This window comes from Notolabrus celidotus, chromosome 1 (genome assembly GCF_009762535.1).
Source record: "Notolabrus celidotus isolate fNotCel1 chromosome 1, fNotCel1.pri, whole genome shotgun sequence".
Classification (NCBI taxonomy): Eukaryota; Metazoa; Chordata; class Actinopteri; order Labriformes; family Labridae; genus Notolabrus; species Notolabrus celidotus.
The window spans coordinates 24,029,222-24,053,182 of record NC_048272.1 but is presented as its reverse complement, the minus strand read 5'-3'; the positions used below and the strand labels follow the sequence as shown (position 1 = coordinate 24,053,182).

General features: G+C 40.0%; 1 protein-coding gene and 1 long non-coding RNA gene across 2 annotated transcripts in view; one reads left to right on the top strand and one right to left on the bottom strand.

Moving 5' to 3' along the window:
- Nucleotides 1-23,961, bottom strand: part of loxl2a (lysyl oxidase-like 2a) — a 34,879-nt gene that overhangs the window by 5,056 nt on the left and 5,862 nt on the right. Inside the window, exons 3-13 of the mRNA XM_034684838.1 lie at nt 22,040-22,215; nt 13,173-13,381; nt 10,313-10,529; nt 9,062-9,245; nt 7,119-7,270; nt 6,870-7,037; nt 4,242-4,407; nt 3,352-3,592; nt 1,158-1,273; nt 860-996; nt 302-413 (exon numbers count right to left, since the gene is read on the bottom strand). Of these exons, the coding sequence (XP_034540729.1) occupies nt 302-413; nt 860-996; nt 1,158-1,273; nt 3,352-3,592; nt 4,242-4,407; nt 6,870-7,037; nt 7,119-7,270; nt 9,062-9,245; nt 10,313-10,529; nt 13,173-13,381; nt 22,040-22,215 (1,878 nt within the window). The remainder of the gene's footprint in view (nt 1-301; nt 414-859; nt 997-1,157; nt 1,274-3,351; nt 3,593-4,241; nt 4,408-6,869; nt 7,038-7,118; nt 7,271-9,061; nt 9,246-10,312; nt 10,530-13,172; nt 13,382-22,039; nt 22,216-23,961) is intronic.
- On the top strand, nt 20,332-23,286 carry LOC117813821. Its single transcript, XR_004631464.1, has 4 exons — nt 20,332-20,493; nt 22,186-22,309; nt 22,477-22,525; nt 22,619-23,286. It is a non-coding gene; the product is annotated as an uncharacterized LOC117813821 (long non-coding RNA).

Genomic DNA, 23,961 nt, shown 5'->3' with positions numbered 1-23,961 from the left:
ATAAGAGATGCAGCTGGAGCGCAACAGAGTGGATCCAGAAGAAGTTAACACATTGACTAGAATAGAAACTTATCAGATCCGGTGCCGTGACGGATCGGACACGGATCTGGTGGAATTTGGCATTTAGCCATCAGGCCAAATCTGCGCCCGAACACAACATTTTTACATAAAGGTTGAATCTCCTAAAACATCTGACAAAATGCAGCAACACTCTCCACTGTCTTTGTAACCTGACTTTTGTAATTAATATTTCAACTTTTCATGCTGAGGATAAGTTGATCTTTAAGGTACAGTTTCTTACCTATATGACAGTTGTATGTCCATATCCGATGGCCGTCGTACCGGGTGCGGCACTTCATAATGTTGTTGGTGTAATCTGATTCTGCGACTTCATAATTAGGGTTTATCACAATCTGGAAGAGCAATGAGTGTTTGATCAGCATCTTGAAGCAAAATTCTTTTTTTAATTTGTACATACTGTTAACTCACAAGTAGAACACCGACACAGTAGAATGCAAAATATGAAAGTAGCACCAGAAGAAGAGTGTGAGTGAACAGAATAAGCTCTTAAATCTACAGCTGATAAAGATTTTCGTCTTGGATATTTCTTTCAATGTGAAGATAGTATAGTTTTTATGGCAGCCAGACAAAGCTCTGTGTTCTTTCACAACCTGTGCTTGTTTATTTATGTCTCCATGAGAGTGTACTTAGGCTGAAAGTCAAAGAGAGGCAGATGAGAGGTGGAAAGTCCAGGTATATGTTTGGTCTGTGAGTTTGAGCTGGCTGGAGATGAGACAATCCTTCCAGCAGCAGATGCAGTATATCTTCTATGTCTAGACTGGCAGAACAAATGTTTTACCTGGAAGATGTAGTCTCCAGGCTTCAAATCAGTGATGTCAATCCACTGACAGTCGATGTCGTGCCTGTATGTATCCCAGCAGCCCACTGTGATGCCCTGCGACCCGAAGTTTGCACATTCGTACCTTTTCTGGATACCTGTCAGCAACATTACAAACCATTAACTTGATCATACAGTTTTTAACATTTTCACTCGGACACAGACACTCATGTACAACCAGAGCTTGTGAGAAGAACAACTCTACACAAAGCACAGTGTGTCATAAAACTGAACCAGGAAGCAGCACAGCTTTATTTACCTTCGTCACAATGTGTGTCCTCCAGACAGAAGCTGGCTTTGTGTCCCTCTGCCACTTTGGTGCCGTTCAGACTCATCAGGTCATAGTGAGTGAAAACCTCCATGCTGTGGTAATGTCTGGATTGGACGAGAAAGAACACACAATGCTCAAACATCCTATATATTTATTTCTTTTTTTAGCATCTCTACAATAACTAACATGCACTTATCCATGGTAAAGTCCAGACTCCAGACAGCATTCAAAGAGTATAGGAGAAAAGCATGAATGCCAGGGGAATGCAGGGACTTTCAGGAGAGTAGAATGTTAAATATTCCTTTTTATTTTAAACTGTTTAACATGAAAAAAAGGATGCTGGTCCAATACTGTTACTGGTGTTGGCATCAGCTTTTCAATGCAGCCTGAATTTCAGTATAAGGAAAGTTAGCTTTCCAGTTCACAGATTTTGTCATCATTATAGTTGCTAATGCTAATAGTAGACCTGCTACAATTATCAGTCATACTTAAATCATCATTACTATGCTGTCATTGCTAATATTGAACATATTTTGGCCATTAACATAGGTCTGTGGTATCTGTGATTGTTCTTGCTGTTTGTTTGTCTCTATACATATCTTTCACCTCCCTCTGTCCCACTATCTCATCACAGGAGAGGAAGTTTTTACCTGCTACTTTTGCTAAATGTTGCCAGGACACTGGGCCGATTGACTCACTTTTTAACTGCATTTTAGATATTAAAACCTGGATGTCACATAACTTTTTACAGCTCAACCAGGACAAGACGGACGTACTTGTCATCGGCTCAAAGGCTCAGAGAGAGAAACTGGCCTCCACACTAAATGTTCATGGACTTAATCCAAGCCAAGAAGCAAGAAACCTTGGTGTTCTATTTGACTCCAATTGTAATTTTAAACCACATGTTCGTTTTATCACCAAAATAGCCTTTTATCATTTAAAGAACATTTCTAGAGTGCGGTCTTTTCTCTCTCTGAGCAACACAGAGAGACTATGCACGCTTTTATAACCAGCAGGTTAGACTACTGCAATGCTCTCCTTTCTGGTCTTCCAAAGAACACAAAACACAAACTGCAATTAATACAAAATACAGCAGCTAGAGTTTTAACGAAGACCAGAAGGAGAGCACACCTTACACCTATTTTAAAATCTTTACATTGGCTGTAAAGATTGATTGTAAAATTATTTTACTAGTTTTTAAGGCACTGCATAGCCTTTCACCTGACTATATATCAGAGATGCTTTTAGTGTATAAACCAGGAAGGCCTCTCAGATCCTCCGGCTCCTCTCTTTTAGTTGTTCCTAAGAGCAGAACAAAAACATTCGGTGACGCTGCTTTCAGCCACTATGCTCCCAAACTATGGAACAGCCTGCCGAAGGATCTGAGAGGCGCTGATAAAGATATTGAGACTTTTAAATGTAAACTAAAAACGTATTTATTCAGTCTGGCTTTTATTTAGGGTTTAACAATTTTATTGCTTACCTTTTACTGTAATATTGATTTAAGTGTTGCTTTACTATTTTAGTAATTTTAACTGTTATCTTATTCTATTTTTATGTATTTATTCATTCATTTATTTTTATTTATCTACTCAGTTTTATTGATATTTTAAGCCTTAGTTTTATTTTCAGCTCTTATCCTTACCCTTTTCTAATCTATTTATTTTAACTATTTGTATTCTTAATTTTGATGCTTTAACTTATTTAATTACACATATTTTATTTTTGGTGTGCATTTGTCTCTATTTTATTTTATGTTATTTTAATTTAAATGTTTATTACTGTTATTTTTATTATTATTATTATCTTGCCCTAACATGTCTTGCCATTGTTTTATTTCTGCTTCTTTCTTGTTTTTCAATCGCTCTAAAGCACTTTGGATTGCATTTGATTTGTATGAAAGGTGCTATATAAACAAAGCTTAATTGATTGATTGAGGTGGTTTGCTCATGATGGACCTGTGCTGGGTCTCTTTATAATACAAAAAAATTGGTCTAAACTGCTAACTGTGTAAAGTGTCTTGAGATAACATGTTTTGGATTGGCCCTTTCTATAAAGTGGTATAAGTGGTACTTGGTTTTGTATCAGTATCAGGAAGGAGGTGTGGGTATAGAAACATCTCTAAATTTCATACTAAGTGTTAAACAGAAGCTAATTTCAAACAGTAACTGTGAGGTCTCACCTGTGACACTCGTGCCAAATCCAGGAGTGGTGTGCGGCTCGTGGCCTGAAGTCTGACTGCCCGTTGTTGTGGATTTGTGAGGAGAAGCGGAGGAGGCGGCGGTAGGACGTGGAGTCGGCGTTGTTAGCGCTGGTGGACAGACAGTGCTCCTCCTGGGCACACTGCAGCGCGTACATGGGTCTGTCCTCGAGGTAGGAGGTCTGCTCCACAACCTGGGCACTGAGGACCAAGTCTGGGGCAGCTGGCAGAGAGAGAAAATAAACAGTGGTTAGGAACAGCATGGATCAGCAAAGTCAAAATCCACCTCAAGCTGTATGGCATCAAATTGAATCTGCTCTGCTCACACAACATCTGTTATATCTTGGCTTGTGTTATTGAACATGCAATGTTTTGTTTTGTTCTTTTATATGTGCAATAAATAAATAAATAAATGTCAGATTCTGATTGTTCACATTATTTGTGTCGAACAGTTTCTTACTCACACATAATCTCCCCACTTTCCTAATTTATAAATAAATATTCTGTTCTTTTTTGTTTTGTTTGTTTTTTAACTTTCCCTTCTTTTCTTTTCTTCGTTGTTTTAAATATTAATCCCTCCTATTAACCTTTTTTTGTTTTGTATGTAGATATTCTGTTTCTACATTGATACTTTGTCTTTGTGTTGATTATTTTCCATGGAGGGCCACTCCACAAGCCTGTTAGGGTTTTTTTGGCTCCTCCTGCACATAACATGTTAGTGATTCATTTTATTATTTAATTTTATCTGTTATATCTTGGCTCTTGTTATTGAACGTACAATGTCTTGTTTTGTTCTTTTATATGTGCAATAAATAAATAAATAAATGTCAAATTCTGATTGTTCACATTATTTGTGTCCAACAATTTCTTACTCAAAGTACAGGAGACCCCAGCAGCTAAGCGTCCCCCTCCCTTGGGACATTCGATGTGTTTCCCATGATGTAGACACTGATCCAGAGACAGCTCCGTCCCTGAACATCTTACTCCACTCATCACAACGGCATCAGCTGAAGCATCCCCTGCCCAGTACCAGGTTTCCTGATTGAAAAGAAGCAAATAAAACAAATATGACTGAGATGAAGATCGACAAGTAACTTTAGAGAAAAGTGCTGCTGAGAGAACTAAAACAAGAGTAAATTCAATGTTCTAAACATTAAGATCTCAAAAGTCACAGCTTTAATTCATAATGTTCTTTCCCAACTGTCTATTAGTTGTTTCACATTACTCCAATCCTTCAATGCATACACCTCATAGTTAAATATACAAGGTGTTTGGACATTTATTGTTCAGGGGTTTTCCCAGGTCATGTCAGTTTTTCCTTTCAGGTCTGATGACTAGCCAAGGCTTCACAGCAGCCAAGTGAGCCAGTCCTTCAGTTCATTCTAGCTAAATGAGAAGATTGATAACACACTGATGTCTTAATGGAACATATACAGCCAGCATCTGTTTCCTGTCTTCGATCTATAACAGATCGCTTTGCGTGGCAGAAAATACCAGACTCATCCTTAAAATCTGACTTCAATTAAGTCTTAAACCTAAAGTTTCATTACATTGCTCCATCTATGCCTGACTGGAATCAAAACGAGGAAAATATTGTGCTTGAACTGTTTTGGAATTTTGCATAGGAAGGTTTCATGTTTCGTATTTTGCACATTACCTCCCGGATGTCTCACAAGGCGAATCTAATCAAAGCATCCATCACACAACACACAGAGCAGGAGATATTCTGCTGTCCTCACAGTGCTGACTCAGCCTTCTTACAGCATTTTGCTGACCACAGGGAAACGACCAGTGACGGAATACTTTCCATTATCTTCTTGGGAAGCAGGGGATTCATGAGAAAGAGATTGGGCTGAGGGATATGGATGTGGGAGCGTGATGGGAGCCTGAGGTGGACAGACATGCAGTGGTATAGCTGGAGCTCTGTGTCATTTGTTCCATGTGGTCGTGGGTTTCGCCTGCAGAAGTATTTAAAAGTCAGACAGGAAAGAGTCTCTGGAGGGGCTGATGCTGCTCTCCTGTGGTAAGGAGGAGCAGACATATATCACTCCTGGGCCTGCTGTTAACATGAGAACTTTGAAGTAATGGCAACTATGGCGTGTGGTGTCTACGATACCATCTCCTGATTATTTCACGTAGCAAAGGATGGTCTTATTTATAAAGATGTACATGTAATCACAAGCTGACACTTTATTAACAGTAGCTCAGAGAACATAAAACTGAATTGTAGTTGGCTGAAGGGTGAGGGCTCCAGCAGTGACCACAGACACATAATGACATGTTTACATGTTGTTACATTAGAAGAGCATTGCCCATAATTGTCTTTAAACACACTAGTGAGATAAACAGCCTCCAACAGATCACGTCCAGGTTCCACTCATAAAACCTCCTGCAGTTATCATGATTCACACATATTTTCCAGGCCTATATCATCTCCTATTTACCAAATTACCCTGCTAGTTTCAGCCTCAAAATAGGAAGAACACAAGAGGGGGGGCTTTAACTTTACCAGCCTGTCACTTAATAACTTAAAGGGAGCACTGGGGTCTCCTTTAAAAATGCAAAAAGAGGACGTAAGCACCATTGGACTGTGACGCTATTAAGTCCTGCCGGGCTTTAGAGGGGGGAAAGCTCTATCAAACTTCAAACAAATGAAGGCTTCCCCCCATCACTCCTGCTGAGGAGTTTGAGGCTCATCTGTGTCAGAGGTTTATCATCCCTGACCTGATCTGTGCACCAACTGAGTTGTTTCTGATGTTTCCAAGGCACTCACATTCTTATTTTGCCCTCAAGGATCAGTAAAGTTCAAGCTTGTTAGAGTGAGAGTTAATGGCATCCACTGGTACCCACACACTCACACACACCCACACACACACACAAACACATACAGAAAAATAAAAATGCGCTGTACTGCCTTAGTGGCTTCATGTGGTCCATATCACACATAGCTGTAGCCTACATTTCATCTCTTACACTTGGAATTAAATATGACCTTAGACTAACTCATCAGTACTTTATGTGTACCTATACTGTACTTAATTTAATAAAGTCGTGTTTTGTATCATTGTAATATGGGGAGAGGTCAACAGTAGAACATGTACTATGTAGACTTTTCCTGGCACATCTGTTTTACTTGTTTTATTCCCTATGTTCCCTGTATACTTTTAAAAATGAAATAAAACTTACTATAAATAATGCTGTATATCAGTCCTTTTTTTCCATAAACTATCAACATTTATTACTCCTGAACAAGCAGTCTCTCCTAAAGCTTAACTTGATACCTGCTGTGCAAGTAGCAAAGTATACATTTTCATTCAAAAGTGTGAATAAAAAGTGTGCAAAATAAACTGGGATGACAGCATAAAAGGTCCAGCTGCAATGCAAAAACCCAACATTTTCCCAAATCCATCTCCTTTGGCGATGCCATAAAGATAAGCTCGTCTTGGGAATGATTTGATGAAAGCGAATGTGGAGAGAAACAACTACTAAAAAGAACTCACCTGGAAAGATTGGCTAGCAAATCCCAAGCCGAGCTGTCTGCACACCACCATGGCCTCCATGGTCCCCCAGCTGTCACTGCACACTGTCCCCCACACCAGAGAGCCGTTCCTCTCCGCCAAAACCTCCACTCGGCCCTCATAGGGATTTCGGCCGCCATTTAGCCGAAGCTAAAGGAAGAGGAAAAACAGATGTGTCCTTTTGTTCTGTAAAATGTCAGATTTTGATGTAATGTAAACAGAAGTACTCACTCTATTGTTGAAGCCCATGGCAGGAACATTACACCTGACTGCTGCGTCTTCCTCATGGCTGCAGCCCAAAGCTTCACGGTTGAAGTAGCACTCTGTCAGCGACTTCTCAAAGCCAGAGCACTGCACCTCGTTCATGTGGACCGGCCCCACACCTGCAGGGAAACACATCAGGCATACTTTAAAAATACAGTTATTTAGTTCAACTTATGACTTAACTTCTGTGACTAAAAACTGGACAAACAGGTGGAGTAAAACATCTTGTACGCGTATTCCTGATTGTACTCTTGGTCCGAACAACATGTCCATGTAGAGACAGATGGAAGATGTCCTGTTTCATTGGACCCCAGCACAAAGGAAACAAGCCATGTCAAACGAAAAGGAGACACTTGAGGCTTGTAAAAAACAAAAATCCCCTCTGCATTTTTTATTTCAGGAGAAAAAATAAGTCAGACTTTCCACAATAACATGTGTGAGTATTCCCTCCATGCTGGTTTTATTCACATGTGACTGAAGAGGAATGTCTCCAGTGATGTGTGCTCTGAAACTACAGCCAGAGACTGAAGGTTGACTGGCAGCCGGTGGGGAAAATAGAATCACAACAGGAAGAAAACAGTACTGCTGTTACCTCAATGTCAGTTCCTGCTCTGACAGATGATTGTAATAGACTAAATAGGAAAGATGCAATCGAATTTTACAAATAAAAGGGACTGATAAGAAGGTAATGGATCCCACAAAAATGCTGGACATAGTCTTGAATCCCTTTGAAGCTAAAAGAAACAGAAGTACAATGATTGTATAAGAACCTTGGCAAACCCTACACTCCAATACAAATCTGGGAATCATAAAGCACCATTTAAGTTTTACTGACATTCTTGTTTTGTCCACTTCAGAGGCCTCCTAACACAAACATAATCATCTCTTGAAGTCTACAGTCTGTATGTGATACTAGTTTTAGAAAACAGTGGTCAGTGCATACAGAAAAGCCCTTAAACAACCTCTTACAGTCTCCAGCACAGAATTCCTCTGCTGGATCTCATAAAGTCTGTTTTTTTTCTTTGCGAGAACATTTTGTGCACTCTTGTGTTTACGCTGTAAGAATAACGCCCGTGAGGGAACAACTGCTCCAGTGCACATATGATTTTTATAATGCTGCGGTATATTGCATTACACATAATCAGGATCTAGGTCAGGGTATAAGAATTAATATGCTACTCTATGCGTTCTTTGTGTCTTTAAATGCTGACTTAAAGTCTGGACTGATTGAAGTGGACAAAACCAGGCGGTGATACAGAGGCCAAAGAAAAGGTGGAGGTGGATGTGGGTGGTTTCAGTCTGCACCTTCATTTTAACAGCTGGAAGTGGAAGTTCTGCTTGAAGTTGTTCTTGGACTTTAGTTTGAGTGATAAGTGCTGTAAATGTGAAATGTGATTAAAGCTAAAAACCTGTGAACAGTTTTACTGATCACTGAAGGTTACTACACTCTGCTATGTTCCTGTGTATGGAGTCAGCTGTGTGCCACCAGGATAAGAAGACCAGTCTGGTGGGCAGTCTTGGGGCAAAATAATACATTTGATAAATTCATTTTCTTAACACTTATGTTAAGGGTCCTTTAAGTTCCTAAAGTTAGACACATTTTGCAGTTTAACCAGAAAAAATGGCAATTTCAAATCATCAAATTTGAACCTCCTTTTGAAACATTTTCCTCTTAATTCATGATTTATGGAATTATATTTAAGGCAGGATAATCGACATAAGATCAAACGTTTGGCTGTTATAATATAGAATTAGAATTTAAAATAGAAAGAATAAGAGTTACGCTGGAAATAAATCTGATTTGATATTTTATTGCAATTTTTTATTCTAGCATGCCCTCACATGATATATCAGTGTATGACTGTAAACGGTGGTACATTGTTATATTTGGGCTTATCTTCTAGTCATACCTTGTCCCATTCGGGCGCCAGTCAAGGCCTCTTTGGCACTACCGAACCCGAGCTCTCGACACACCACGGTGGCAGATCGAATGTTCCAGTTGTCGTCACACACGGTCCCCCACTCCCCATTCTTTAACACCTCCACTCTCCCCTCGCCGGTCATAGCTCCGCCTCTCAGACGCACCAAGGGTTGCTGTGGAAAAAGTCAAGGAAAAACTAACATTAGTAAAGATGTAAAAAAAAAAAAACGATTATTGCTGATTTCTGTGGAGATTGAAGAACATAAAGAACAAAATGTTTCACTGGGACATAAATTACAGCAATGCTATCCATACAGCTGGCTTCAACAACTTCAGTAAAATATGGACAATACTTCTTAAACGTCATTCATGAAATAAAGGCTTTCTCAAGATCAAAAGACCAGCTGGCAGCAGGCTCACTATGTTGCACACTTTGCATTAGAGATAAAAAAAAAAACTAGATGGAAGAGTAAAATAATATGTGTGTGTATGTGTGTATTCCATACTTTGCTGGCTGGGTAGTAAAAAGGTGTTACCTTGGTAACAACGTCATAAATATACCATAAACACTGCGCAGGAAAATGATAGTTTGACTGTAAAGATGACAGATGTTAAGTATTAAAGCATAAAAGTGTTTCCAGATGCTTGTCCCTGTGGCCACTTTATTAATGAGACGGTAATGTTGTAATGGACTATCACTACCTACAGGAAACTGCTTCATGTGCTGACTCAACTCTGTGTCTACCTTAAAGACATTGTGGTATTACTAATGTAAAAATAATGCACCACATCTTTAAAGCAAACAGATTTTGATTTGGGCACTCTGAGATCAAAAACACCTTTTCTTGTGAACATTTTTAGATCTAACCTTCAAGAAAATATCTCAGAGATGTTACAAACATCTTCAGTGTGTGGAACTAACATCGTCCATATGGCACCAAAACAGTGTGTGGCAGCCTGTTCAATGTTCTTAGCTTGTTGTTGTTGTTCTCTGAAAGGGTAACACTTCGTCCTGGGAAGGTCAGTTCTCTTTAAATAATAAATCAATGCCCTCTCCCGTAGGAGAACAATGTGCTGAGTCTACAAAATCAAACATATAAATGGACTCATTCATCCAAACATCCTTAAACATGACCACATAAACAGTTGTCTAACCACGTACACAACAACATCCACAAACAAAGGAAAAGAGCTCAGATCCAGCAGACTAACTGTTAACTGTGTGCAAAATCTGACCCACCTCCACCCTGTAGGCCTTCCGAAAGCCAGCACTGACGCTAGGAGCAAAAGCACGTCCAGGCACACAGCTGACCACTACAGGCATGCCGCGTTCACAGGTGAGGTTTCCCTTCAGCTGCAATTCTCCGCCCAGCTTACAATCGGACAGGTCAGCCTCGTTGCCGGTGCAGTTCACAGAGAAACCCCAGTAGTTCTTCTTACGACGCTTGGCCAGCAATCTGAAAAGGAACAACACAAAGTATTAGGAAAAATACACCTTTCAGTGTTGACTAGTCACTACACACAACATTGGAAAGGACGCTTTAAGGGTTGATGAATGGCAAGCATTTTTCAGTCTTTCAAGTACCAATGTGTGTCTGATTGAGCCAAAACCTGCAGACTGGTAACTTGTTCCAGACAGAAAATCCAACCCAGAGAACATAAATCATCTTGGGCTTTTAGTTATCTGATGTTATGTCATCATGGTATGGAATTTCTGCTGCATATATTATCTTTAAAAGTGCTCCTTTTGGCGTTCTCAAGTGCAGATGAAAGGCTCGGTTATCTAACACTTAAGGCTCCTTTTTTTTTAAACGATTCAGATGTCGGGAGTTTTCCACAATCACATGGCACAACAGCAACAAGCTATCATGGCAGTCTGTTATCGATTGGGTTATCCAACTATGGATGGGCATTAATATGAAGCAATATTTAAGAAATACTTTTTAAAATTATATTTTTGTACAAAAAGCAGCTGCAGAACCACAAAACAATGTCAAACATGTATGATAATATAATAATAGCTGACAGTAGACAGCATTTGTGTAACATCAGACTAACAGTGTAACACGGCTAAAACAGTATTTTATCATTCTCTCTCACACTGCATGTAAATATGAAACAGCTGTTTTATTAGGGTGAGACTTGGGGGTGAGTTGTTAATTTGAGGAACAATACCCATCCTTCTCTGTGAAGCTCAATGGGGCTTATTGTTGTGAGAATCCTTAACATTCCCATGACCCCCATACTTGAATGGAAGTCATCAACACAGGGTCATGGAAGACCCCAACAACAGAGGACTATGGAGCAGGTCTGGGCCTTAGACGAAGCAGACCATGAAATGAAACCAGCATGAGCTACATTTACAGCCCCTCGTGCAGCTTATCCAGATGCTGTAAACAGAATGAAGCGCTCAGATGGTTTAAAAACAGGAACTGTTTATGGTCGCTGAAATTTGAACAGATGCCAACTTTGATCAGAGTTTTTAATTTTGTTGGACTATTTTGTGAATAGATCTGTCTGAAGATTAAATTGTGATTCACTGAGGTATTTCACTTCAGTAAAGCAATGAATCATGTAAGACCATAACAACAGCGCTACACGCTTAAAAATGTGATGAACAAAAAACAACTCTGCTGGTTTGATACATCTGATACTTCCCTTTGTACAAATGTTACCACGTGTGAAAGACACATCAGATGAGATCATGTCTTTCAAATCTATAGATGTAGAAATGTTTCTTATTAAATTCAGCATCTCTGCCTTCATTTCACACTACAAAACGCTTAAAACTTTGAAGTGAAGATCCTGTTGCAGCCTTGCAGAAAAAAATATCCTGCTGACTAAGCTTTTGCAAATTAAAGTAATTCTTATGACTCTGGTTTGGATAAACTGTGATTGATTTGTAGCTCTGGGAGACCAACACTGGCTGGATGTGCATAATGAACAACATAATCTTATAGGTGAACTGAGTCATCCAAGAATAGCAACAGTAATTAGTGGGTTAATTGTTATGTTGATTTAAACGAAATGTTTTGACAACAAGTTTGATATTCAATATGTTGTTTATGTCAACTTTTGAGCACAAAAATGCACAAAAAGCATTTTCTCCTTTTTTGAGTCATATATGATGGTAAAAGGGATTTGGGTTGTTTGTCAGACAAAGAAGCAATGGAATGATGTTTGTTGTGGCTCTTAGTAATCATAATGAGCATTGTCAACAACTTTATGGCATTTAATAAACTAGAAAAATAATCTATTGTTTGAGAAGAAATTAAAGCCATGATCCTCTTTGAGGGCAGGAAGTCACATTTATCACTACAAAGATTTGATTTATGTTTCAGGTTTAACTGTTTCAAAGAGAAACTATGTAGTTCTTCTCTTTCATCAGAACATTTTCACATTTGATTTTTCTAGTTTGAAGTCAGCATCACTTTTGTTTTTGAACTTCACTTCCCATGTTAAGCTGATACAAATTTAAGGGACAAGTGTTCTGGGAAATAGCTGGCTCTGTATTAGGCTACATGGTTATTACATTTCAGAAGGACAGCGTGTAAAACTCAAGCTCAGAGGGAAACAATTAAGCTAAGCCAAAAGAGCCACTGTTTTCCAGTGTTCTCCAGCAAGTTGTTTCCCAGAAAGACCCTTCCTTCATCCTCTAAAACTTCCTCGGGCTGTGTTTGGCTTCTTGTCAAGAATTTTCAGACTTGAGTCTGTTTAATGTCAGCATGCAGAATGGACGCAGGGTTGAGTGATGACCAGTGTAGACAAACACGGTTGCGTAATCTCTCCTAACATCAGTTTGTTTCAGCAGAAACATTCCTAAACAGAATAAGGCCGAAGCCAAAAGAGATAAAAAATGTTCCTTCCAATAAATGCAATATTTTTTAAGAGTGATGTTTTCTGAATTCATATTAGATTTTTTAACAGATGTGAGCTGACAATTACTCAATGTTTATGCAGCAGTGTTGTAGTTTATACAACAGTTATTTACTCAACTAAAAGCTAAATGTGTATGTAAGAGTTTAACTTACTTGTAGTCTTTTATTATATCAACTTGGCTGTATTTAAACTTTACTGCTCCCCCCGGCATCTTCACTTACTTGTAGGGTCGGGTATTCAGGCGTTTCGCCGCAGGGAAGCCGTGCATGCCACAGATGACCCTGGTGTTCATCTCCGTCCAGCCTTCGTTACAGATCTGTCTCCACTTGCCTCCATCTTTCACCTCCAAGAAGCCGTCAGTGATGGGAATCCTTTTCCTGTGGGAGTAAGTGGCCCTGATCCTTACATCCTCTACCTGCACCGTCACACCCTGGGAAATACAGCAGAGGAGGTTTTCATCACTCAGTCAGCATGACAGATAATGTAGAGAAACTTTGACCTCAGTGAGTTAACTTTTCTCATCTGCAGACAACATAGACTTTAAAACAAAACATAAGAGTTTAATTTATTTTGTTGAGTTAATTTTCTTTTTCATTCAGAACATCAGTTATGAGCATCAGTCAGCCAACTGGCCAAATACCTGTCTGCAGCTGCGTTTCCATCTATTTGACACTGCTGCACAATGAATTATAATACATTTGGTGACTCATTCCTTTCCCCCTTAATCATGTTCCCATAAACGTGCAGAGATACACTCAACTTTCCATAAACCCCACTGACAGAGAGTCATTGCTTCACAAACATGGTTACATAATCAGTGAATATAATCTCAAATGAATTGTGAGCTGTCTAAAAGACCGGAATGTCATGTGGAGGATGTAGTTCTATTTGTATTTCCCGTTTACAGTTCAGCTTGATTTATTGTAAATATTGTACAGCCTATGAGTCATAAACCAGGTCCAAACTGTAAAGAAAGCAAACATGCTTCAGAAAAATATAATCCCACTGTGGCCTCCCAGGAGCTGCACAGTTTGCACGTACGCTTAAAAAACACAGAGAGAAGTGGAAAAATCTGCTGATAAATCCTTGTTCAAACTTGTTAAGGGTTGCTGGGCTTTGGGAGGTTTCACAAATTTCTGGAATTTTTCTCCCATCTTTTAGGTTTAGAGTTACATAAAGAAACACTTTCTCATATATGATGTAAAAAATATCAGTGTCTCTGTTCTCAGTAGAAAACTATATAATACTATATACTTTTACATTTCTTTTGATTTCACCTCAGTGTGAAACAGTCAGGCTGAACTCTCGGCTGACATCTTGGATAACTTGAATGGTTAGACAAAACAGAGCCCTGACAGGAGAAAATACAATCCTTAACATTCTAATATGACATCAAGTTTTTTGTAGACAGTGACTGGTGACAGAGTTCAGGTAAGGAGAGTGTTTGCGGGTGGTCCCGCGGTCCACAGTCTACTATAAAGCAGGTTGTAAAGCCAGCCGGTCAGACTTGGCCCTCAGCCAGAGTTAGTAGGCTATCATGTGTCCTGAAGACCCCAAATTCAGTAAGGAACGGTACCCTTTGACCCTCACAGCTTTATGGGAAAACAACTACCTCATAACTCTGCCATTGTTCATTTCCCTCCACAGCCAAGTTATGCAGTTCGTTCACAGCTGGGTGTGTAGTTGCACCATGGTTGCCAAAAAGAGCCAAAACTCTAAGCTGCCCTGTGGTATGAAAATGCTGACACAGCCTGCTTTTTTACCACTGCAAAAAAATCCTCTACATCCAGGCAGAAATATTAAACCTTTGCCCACAGGGTGGTTTCCTGAGATGGCGTCAGCCTGAGGGAATGTTTAAGGCTCCAGGGACTAAATACACCAAAGACTGCAGCACGAGGAGCTGAGACTAAGTCCGACTGTTTCTACAGTGACCCCCCGTCCTCCCTCTGACCGCAGCGGTTAGAGCGGGTAGAACCACTCTTTCATGAAGACATTCCTGCAGGCCATAGCATGACAGAGTGTTTTCCGTCTGTGCTTGGCAGGAGGAGAAGGTGAGGAGACGTGACCGTGATCAGGGATCTCAATTTATAACCCCAACGACCTCGGTGCTCTAGTGTTTGTCCCTTAAACACAAAATAAGATGACAATAATGTGGAGACTATAAAGATAAAAAAAACCACAAAGCTAACTAAAAACAGAGCTACAAAAAGAAACATGAAGAAAAACTTTAACACTACACAAACAGGCGGCATGATGAGTGCAAATGGAAAACGTGAGTAATCAAAGTGAAGCCACGTGTGAAGACAAACACACCAGACAGAGCAGGGGGCACAAGGTGAGTTTGGAATGGGGTATTGAGATGTGTTTAGCCAGTGTTGCATTTGGCTCAGACAGAGGAAACTCGCCGTCTGAACGTGTGAGACCTAAAGGAGGAGGAGACACACCCACAGCTGGGACTAGTCCAGACTTTCCCCCTTCCTCAAACTCAGACCACCAGACATAAATTCAGCATAATCCTGCTTGGCACTGGTCACTTTATAGCTCTCTATGTGTAAAAAATGCTGAAAAGTTACTGTACAGTGTAACAAACATGAAACAGAGAGATTTTTTTTTCACCTGCTATGACTGGAAGACATTTCAAGTGTTACTCAGAAAACTAGACTTACAAAGAACTTCTGAGAAAAATCTTGGCGAACTGTTCAACATTCTAGGAAATCATTTGCTGTCTTGACCGGGTATGTGGGGAGAATGATATCACTCTCTTGTCTGTATGGCAAGATGAAGCAAAGTAACAGCTGCAAATTAGCTTAGCTTAGCACAAAGACTGGAAAAAAGTACAGACTTCTGATTTCCTCTGATAAAAACATCAAATCTTCTTTGTCCAATTTGTGTTAAACTAACAAGTAACTTAAACTGAGCTAAGCTAATTCTTTATTGAGCATTTCTATAAAGTTAGCTCATTATACAGTCATTCCCTGTATGTCGTACTGTAGTGAGTGATTCATTATGTGCACTCCCACTCCAAAGTACAGTATTCCTGCCCAGTATGAAAATATCCTAAATCACTAGTAAGTCTTGTTTAAATGTTTAGCTGAATGACCAAAGCATGTCTGGCTGTGGTGGGACTCCTGAATGGAGAAAAAAGCCACACTACACCCACGCCTCTTTATGAAAATAATGTTGTAACTATTATTTAAATAAATTCACACATTCTTGGCCTTGTGGTGTCCAAATAGAGAAAACCTTCTTCATTTAGCTCCTTTCATTAACAGTCTGTGCCCTGAGCTCTGACCATTACTGAATGTTTTCCAACTGCAGAGCAGACTTGTTTTCCTGACTGGGTCCCCTCACTCAGTAGATGTGTGAACATGAGCCTGTGGTCTAGCCAGTGTCTGACTAATGCTTCCACTACTGGGCATTTCTTCCACTTTAATCAGCCTCCCAGCCGCGCTGCACGTTTATCTGCACGTGCCCCCCCCCCACCCCACCCCACCCATCCACGCACACCCACCTAACCCGCCCCACCCTGCAAACACGTTCACAACGAATGACAATCAGTTCACAGTTTAGATGAAAAGCAGGAGAACAGCAAGGCTCTTTGAAATGACTTTCACATCTGCTCCACCCCACTTATGGCCCCCAGTTTGCCTGGTGTGTATGTGTTTGTGTGTGTGTGTGTGGGTGTGTGTGTGTGTGTGTGTGTGTGTGTGTGTGTGTGTGTGTGTGTGTGTTGCATCTGGAATACCTATCAGCAAGTGTAGGGCTCAAATCCTGATGTAAATCACTCACTCATCCTCACAAACAAGAACTGGACATACTGTACATTTGATGCCTCACTTAAAATGTCTGAACCTATAAAGTAGGATTGTACTTCAGCATAACTAGCTGTATTATAAAAGCTTTACTAAACATATGGATCATAGTATAATTATCAAAGGATAATGAGTGTTGCGGACTTTTGTATTCATTGTATATTCAGATAATGGTTCACAGTATGAAATAAGACAAGATTTATAACCTCAAACTGATGATAGGTTCAGGAAGAGGTTCAAAAATGGATTAACTGGATGGTTTATTAGTTATCTTGTTGAGAGCAACATGAGCCAATTTACACCCCTTCCATGTTGCCCTCTCAAATATGAAGCATTGTCAATATAAAGACTGGAAGCAGTCTCACTCTATCAAAGCTAAAATCCTTCCACAGCCCACCTAAGGGTCACTTTTGAACCATTTTTGCTTATTAGTTTAATCTATATAACATCTGTAGTTTCACACAGGGTGTCATGCAAGAACATTTCCTGTGAGAATGCAGCACTTCTGAAAATGTGAAACTGTGAGGGAAAGCTCACAGACATGATCCAGCACATAAGCCTCATAGCTTCATACAGTCACATGCGAGAACACTATCAATCTTTTCATCTTACTTTTAACACAAAAGTGATTCACTTCCATAAAGTCAGACTTTTTAAGTTTAAATGTTCTCTAACATGCTGAAAATCATTGTCCACTTTGTTGTGGACTGAGGTTTTTATTCATGTCATTTCAATTAAACAGTTTAAAGTGCCAGCTGCAGGGCCGTAATGCATTTCTGTAAGACACTGATTTAAAGTGACGCTTTAAAAATGTTGTTTTTCTGCAGCTTTGGTCCTATAATGCACATGTTTTCTGCATGTGAGTCAGCACAATGTACAAATCGAAGCTCATAAAGTTGAGGTATGAATGATATAAGACTGGATTTTGGGCATTGTGCTGCTCCTAGCTGAGGCCGCAATAGGATCCAGCTGTTGAACATATGGTGAATCTGTCTGCTACTTTATCCACAGGAGAGAAACTGGCTTCAGCCTCCAGACATGCATCAACCTTTTCTCCCCTCAGTCCCTCTCCTCCTCACAAGCCCGTTGCATACATCATGTGGGAGGCGAATCCAACTTTGGCTCGGGTTTCCTGTGGTTGTTTAGCAGTGAATGTGAGGAACTGAATCCTTGTAAGAAGAGACCGTCATGCCTGATAGAGAAGTGCAACCTTTGCCCCGTGTAGATGTGCAAAGAATGGAGATGCTTTTAAGTGCTGCGTTCTGTTATTACAACTGGCTTCTGACGTCTTTGTGTTGATTCTGGATGGAAGTGTTTGGCTGCAGTTGACACGTTAAGTAATGTGGTGGGTAACTGCAGCTGCTTTTGGGGGCTTCTTTTATTCCAGCACTATATCCTTCTTCAGTGAAACCTTAAATCTGCAGGGCTTCAGTTGGGAGGAAAAGCTCTTTTTAAATTCAAAACTAAAAGTAAAGAGTAATTCATGCTTACCTAAGCAACAGTTCATGCAGGACATTTCTTTTCAATGGGAGACAATGTATTGTGCAACACCAGCAACAACTTTTTAGGAAATCACACAGAGTTAGATGGCCCAGGATAACTCCTATTAAACAGAGCCATGAACCTGTAATTACCCTTTAATGACACATCACCCTCTCTCATAAACATCTCACAGACTCAAGTTTCAGGCATCTTCTAATAAAGGGGATGTATTTAGCACTGATGACACGTGCAGTATACGATTCACACGTGAACAATAATAGAACATGGCAGAGTTGGATGAAAAGTCCCAAACAGATGACAAACAAAGTCTCCTGGCTTCTTAGTGTTTAGTTCTGCTGATGACTGTAAACCCCCCGAACTACTGACTCATGAACTGCTCCATCGGACGCTAACAAACACATGCTTGTTAATGAAGAAACTGGTTGGAGGTTAAAAAAAGGGATTTAAAAACAAAACTTCCCATTGTTCCTGATTCAACAGACTTCAGGGAGGGCTGGTTCAATGTGTGGAGCATTAGATCCTGCATGTTCAAATAATTAACATCATGGGAATGTATATTATTTTGCTTTGTTAGGGGTGTTGCGTAACAAGCTGACAGATTTTGAAATGGTTAGAGACATGGCCTTTCTCTACAGAGCAGTGACCATAGAAGACAGCTTGAAGAGTGATTTTGTTTCAACAAAGCAGAAGTTGGAGGTCAGAGGTTAAATGACAGCGCTAACAAGAGGTTAGCATGACTGAGAAAGACACCGGAGGATTAGACGTCCTCATATAACTTTTGCTCACGAGGTAAGATGTCCTCAGCTGCACCTCTTGCCAGGAGAGCAGCTGTTTTCATTAATCAAAGACTGATGTTTTCAGTACTCTGTTATTTGTGGTTAAAGCTGAACTCCTATCTTCACATATTCACATAAACAGCAAAGTAGTGTTGTGGTGTCTCCCTCATAAAAACCAAATAATTGTTACTATGTGATCTGAAGATTTACCCGACTCATGGTGTGAAAAAAATCGTAAATGTATACAAGAAGAAGTTACTCAGATTCTAACTTTTTTAACTCTAAACTTAAATCAACATGGACAGACACAACAGTGCTAATAAAGTAGACACAACACACTGTTGAACTGTACTTTTCATGTTTCAAACAAATATTTTTCTGCTTACAGCTAAAAGGATTCACAGAGCAGTAAAAAATAACAGTCACTCCTCATTTTTAGCCCTGACCTTTACTTGGACCGTAGGGCACACTACCGGTCAGGGTGTTAACTTCCCAGATAGAGCACAAAATGTCAATTCATGCTGTGAGTAAACAGATTAAAGGAACAGTGCTGCCCATTGCTTACGTCAGTTCTAGCATGGTTAAAGAGGTGTAGCTGCACCTTTTACCATTACTCTCCCCTCTGACTTAAAAGGCTACGGCCAGACCAAGGAAATATTTACAGGGTGGGGGACTTAACTACAGTAACACCCCTGAGACCCTAAACACACAGGACAAACAGGTAACAAGGGGGGTTGCTGAGTGCTGACATACATGGAATGTAAAGTTGAGAATGCCATAAATAAGATTAAGAAGTTTCTGATTAAAGGTTTCAACTTCTCCTTTCGTCTTTGTTTTTGTCCCCCTGACACATTGGGCATGAGAAAAGAAAGACATCACATGGATTTCAGATGTGTGTTGTCTTAATTAAATCCATTGAAAAACAAAGGAACTGTTCTCGTAGTGAGTCTGGTAACAGACCAGCCTTCTAACACGCGCAAGCAGAGCACTATTATATGAAAGCAGTCATAGAGTTAAATCATCTACTGTCTTGTCAGCAGCCAAAGAAGTATTGCTTCATCTCTCTCTCAGTCTGGTTTTAATAGGGAAACCCTTCATGGCAGAGTGTTTTAATAACGCGCTCTCTGACAGGCTGAATAATAGCACTATTCTCCCCTCCCTCCCTGTCTCCAGTCACGTACACTAACCCACACTGACTTTCCATCCGGTAAAAGGCGTACTCTGCAGCCAGACAGGATGGTCTTCCCTCACTCTGAGTCATCTCCAAAATCTCCAGGGTTGCTGAGTGGGGGTCTGCTGTGGGCAGGGATAGACTAATAGGAACCTGGCAAAGTCATTAGTGTAAATTTTGGAGTGTACAACCTAATGCTGTGGGATGACTATTTCACAGACATGATGCTATGGCAGATATGAAGATGTGCCGTCTCATTGTGTCAGCAGAAACGTAATAAGTAAGTAAACCTTATTCATAAGCAACAATGAAGACATTAAGAAGTTAAATAGTTTGAAAACATCTATTTCATTGAACAAAAGTCAACACAGGAACCACTTGCATTGTTTGCAGAACTTTTGCACTGTTGTAACAAAAGGGTCTGATGAATTGAGATTTTCACATCACTGCATTTCAAAAGGGAAATCTGGGTGGCTTGACGGCTAGCTTAACAGTCAAACCAACATTAGTTTGCTAATGTGGATGACATATTTGTCCTGACACCAATAAACACAGTCACTGATAAAACTACCTAAAATGGATTGGTTGAGTCAAATATATATCCGCCCTGCTGAAACTGTATATCTTGGCATGTTATGTTACACCAAGTAATGCTAGAGACGCAGATCCGAGCAACCACTTTCCTTGCAGCCTCGAGTGAGCCATTATATGCTTTTCTTTGTTCAGTCTTAATGCTGCACCCTATTTTGAAAGTAGCAACAAACCATACTTGAAGACTCATTGGTACATTAGATAAAAGCACCTACAACAAAGTCCTGGGCTGTTTCCGAAATCGCCTACTATACTAGCAGTACGTACTGATATGTCCAAAATTCAGTATGTAGTAAGTAGTATGTGAACAAGAGCAAAATCTGCAGTATGCCAAAACTCCCCAGATGTCTACTGATACGGGAAAATATCTCAGTATGCATCGGACCAGTCTGCTTCGCGTACTGTTTCCCATAATGCACAGCGCTCGTTCTGCTTTTTCTTTTTCCTCATTTTTTGACAGGAGGAAATCCGTTTTTGGGTGCTGTGAAAGTTATCAAATTACATATAAACCACTTCCTAACTTTTTAAATCATAAATGGATGCTTAATAAGCATTTTATTTATCGGCTTTGCCGTTGTTTACTTCCGCTTTCCGAAACCGGAAATCCAGCGAAGTCTGGCTCAGCATGCTGCATGACAGATCGGACAGAACAGTCATACTACATACTAAATTCAAACGCAGTATGTAGTAGGCAATACCTACTGCCTACTACATTAGTAAGTAGTATGTAGCAGGCCGTTTCGGAAACAGCCCTTGTCTGTGTGCATCTTTTTTCAAAGACGAGGTGTGGAGCAGTGGAGTGAAAGCTATTTAGTCAGTTAAAGCAGACATGGATGATTGATATTCCACACAACACGTTTCCAGGACAAGTTTCATCATTTAAATTTGCTCCTCGTAATATCTACCGACAGACATTACATTCGGCCCACTGATCTGTCTGGTTCAGGCTGGAAAGTTTGAAGCATTTAAAGAAAATGCTTCACTTCTTTGTGCTTGAAGCAATGTCTACACCCTGATAAGTTCTTTCCTTCATCCCATGCCTATTCTCTCTTCCTTTTTTTATTGTTCTGAACATCTGTTAACATTGCATGTGTGTACTTGAACCATGTGTAGCTGCAACTGGAGTGCTATTAATTATCTTATCAAGAAATCCCACCATGAGTTTATTTGCATATAGGCTCTAGCTTACTGTATGCAGGTTTTATCAGTGAGAGTGTTTCTCTATGAAAACCTACCTCATCGTTGTTGGCCTGGTTCCGGATGAACTTGAAGCCAGGAATGCGCTTCTGGGTGCACACCACTCCGACATCCTCTGAATGCTTGCAGTCAGTCACTCCAAAGCCATTGGACTCACACTGAGCCAGGCTCTTCTCTCCACCAGTGCAATGCAGGTTGTCGAGCCAAATACGGCCTGAATGGTGAGAAGCAGAGGTACATGAAATGGGGCCATGCTAAGTTTCTTGCAGCAGACCAGAATAGTACATTCTTTTGGTCAGTGGATGAAGGTAATAAGATTTTTTTATATTTAGTCCTATTGTATATAACTGTAGTATATTGATGTATTTTTTTTTTGATGTGATTAAAGGAGCAATCTAAAAAAACCAAAAACTTTTGATAACCAAATCAAACATTTGACTAAGTGAACAACAGATCAAACCCTTAACACTTGCAGGACCACGCTTTTCCCACTGACCTAAATGAAGCCAAAGCCTCAGTCCCAGGTAACGTTTCCTTCTAAGGGTTTAATTCATGAGAAAGTATAAACAGAATATTGTTTATGCATTATGCGCCAACCACTTTTGCATCTTTTTCAGCATTTCTACTGAAGTCCGTTCACAGTCACGGTGAACTTTCTCACGAGGAGTGTTTGGTCTCCAGCCTAAACTGACTCATTCTTCAGCCAAATTCTGCCCAATAAATGTAGTAATGTTTCATCTGCTGTCCAGCTGTCTGTCCTGACTCAACCGTGGGGGGAAAACTACAGGACTGTCACCATGGAAGCAACCCACGGGCCTACTCATCATTCTGACAGTTTAAACATGTTTCCGAGGAACATCCTGATCATACCATGGAAGTGACTGCATGTCGTACGGTCACGTTGCTGCCTCTTAGCAGAGAGAGATGATTACCTCTGGAACATTTTCAGAATAAGAGCCAAGTCATCTGGAGCTGAAACACAGCAGTTTCCTAATAAGCACCCGCTTGATCTCTGTAGACCTTTCTTTAAACAATCATTCAGCATTGCCAGTTGTGATTAATCTGGATTGCTGTGTTAAAACTACCATTCAAAGGCCTTATGGGAACAAAGTTTCACAAGCTTGTGAAAAAAACTGAGGGAATTGTGCACACGGAGCAATGATTTTGTTAAATCAAGGTTTTATTTTCCCTTTTATTCAACCACACAGCGTTGACTCTAAAATACAACAAACTGGACAGACTACAGTGTTCCTAAAAAACATCTAAATAAAGTAGATTTTGGGCATTTGGTCCTGTTTCCCACTTTCTTTTAATTATTTTTTACAAATTTAAAAATAATTCCACAAGTGCAGATCATACTATGTAAAGGCAACTGAGGAGCAGATTTAAACATGCCTGCAGGAAAACCAATGTGCATCCAAAAAGGACTCATGTCCTACTAGTTATGCAGGGATGTCTTCAATTAGAAACATTTGGTGGTTTCTTTCGCTGGCACACAATTCACCATGATGGTGGATGAGAAATGCTCTTGATCACTTTTATGACCATGTGTCTCCACCATCAACAAGAAAACATGAACAACAGTTGTTTCCAATCGCTCACATGCACACACAGCTGGTCTGAACATCAAATACACTGCTTTCATAATACTTCTCCCACAAACTAAACATCTATTTGTCAGGAAATGAAGAGCCCTATTTCTCATTACTCAAACATGGTTGGTAATTTGAGTTATAAGTGGCTACATGCAATTTCAGAACACACTGGATACTAAAATTTAACTTCCTGCCCCGCCTGTCACTGCCACTCTGCAACATTCAGTAAAGGCATAAGTTTCTACTTATGTCTTTACTGAATGTTGCAGGGTTTCATAAACAGCTGTATACAATAGTAAAGAGCCCCCATCTTTAAAACTCCATTGCTATGAAGCACCACCAGTTGTCTATCTGCTCAGGCGGTG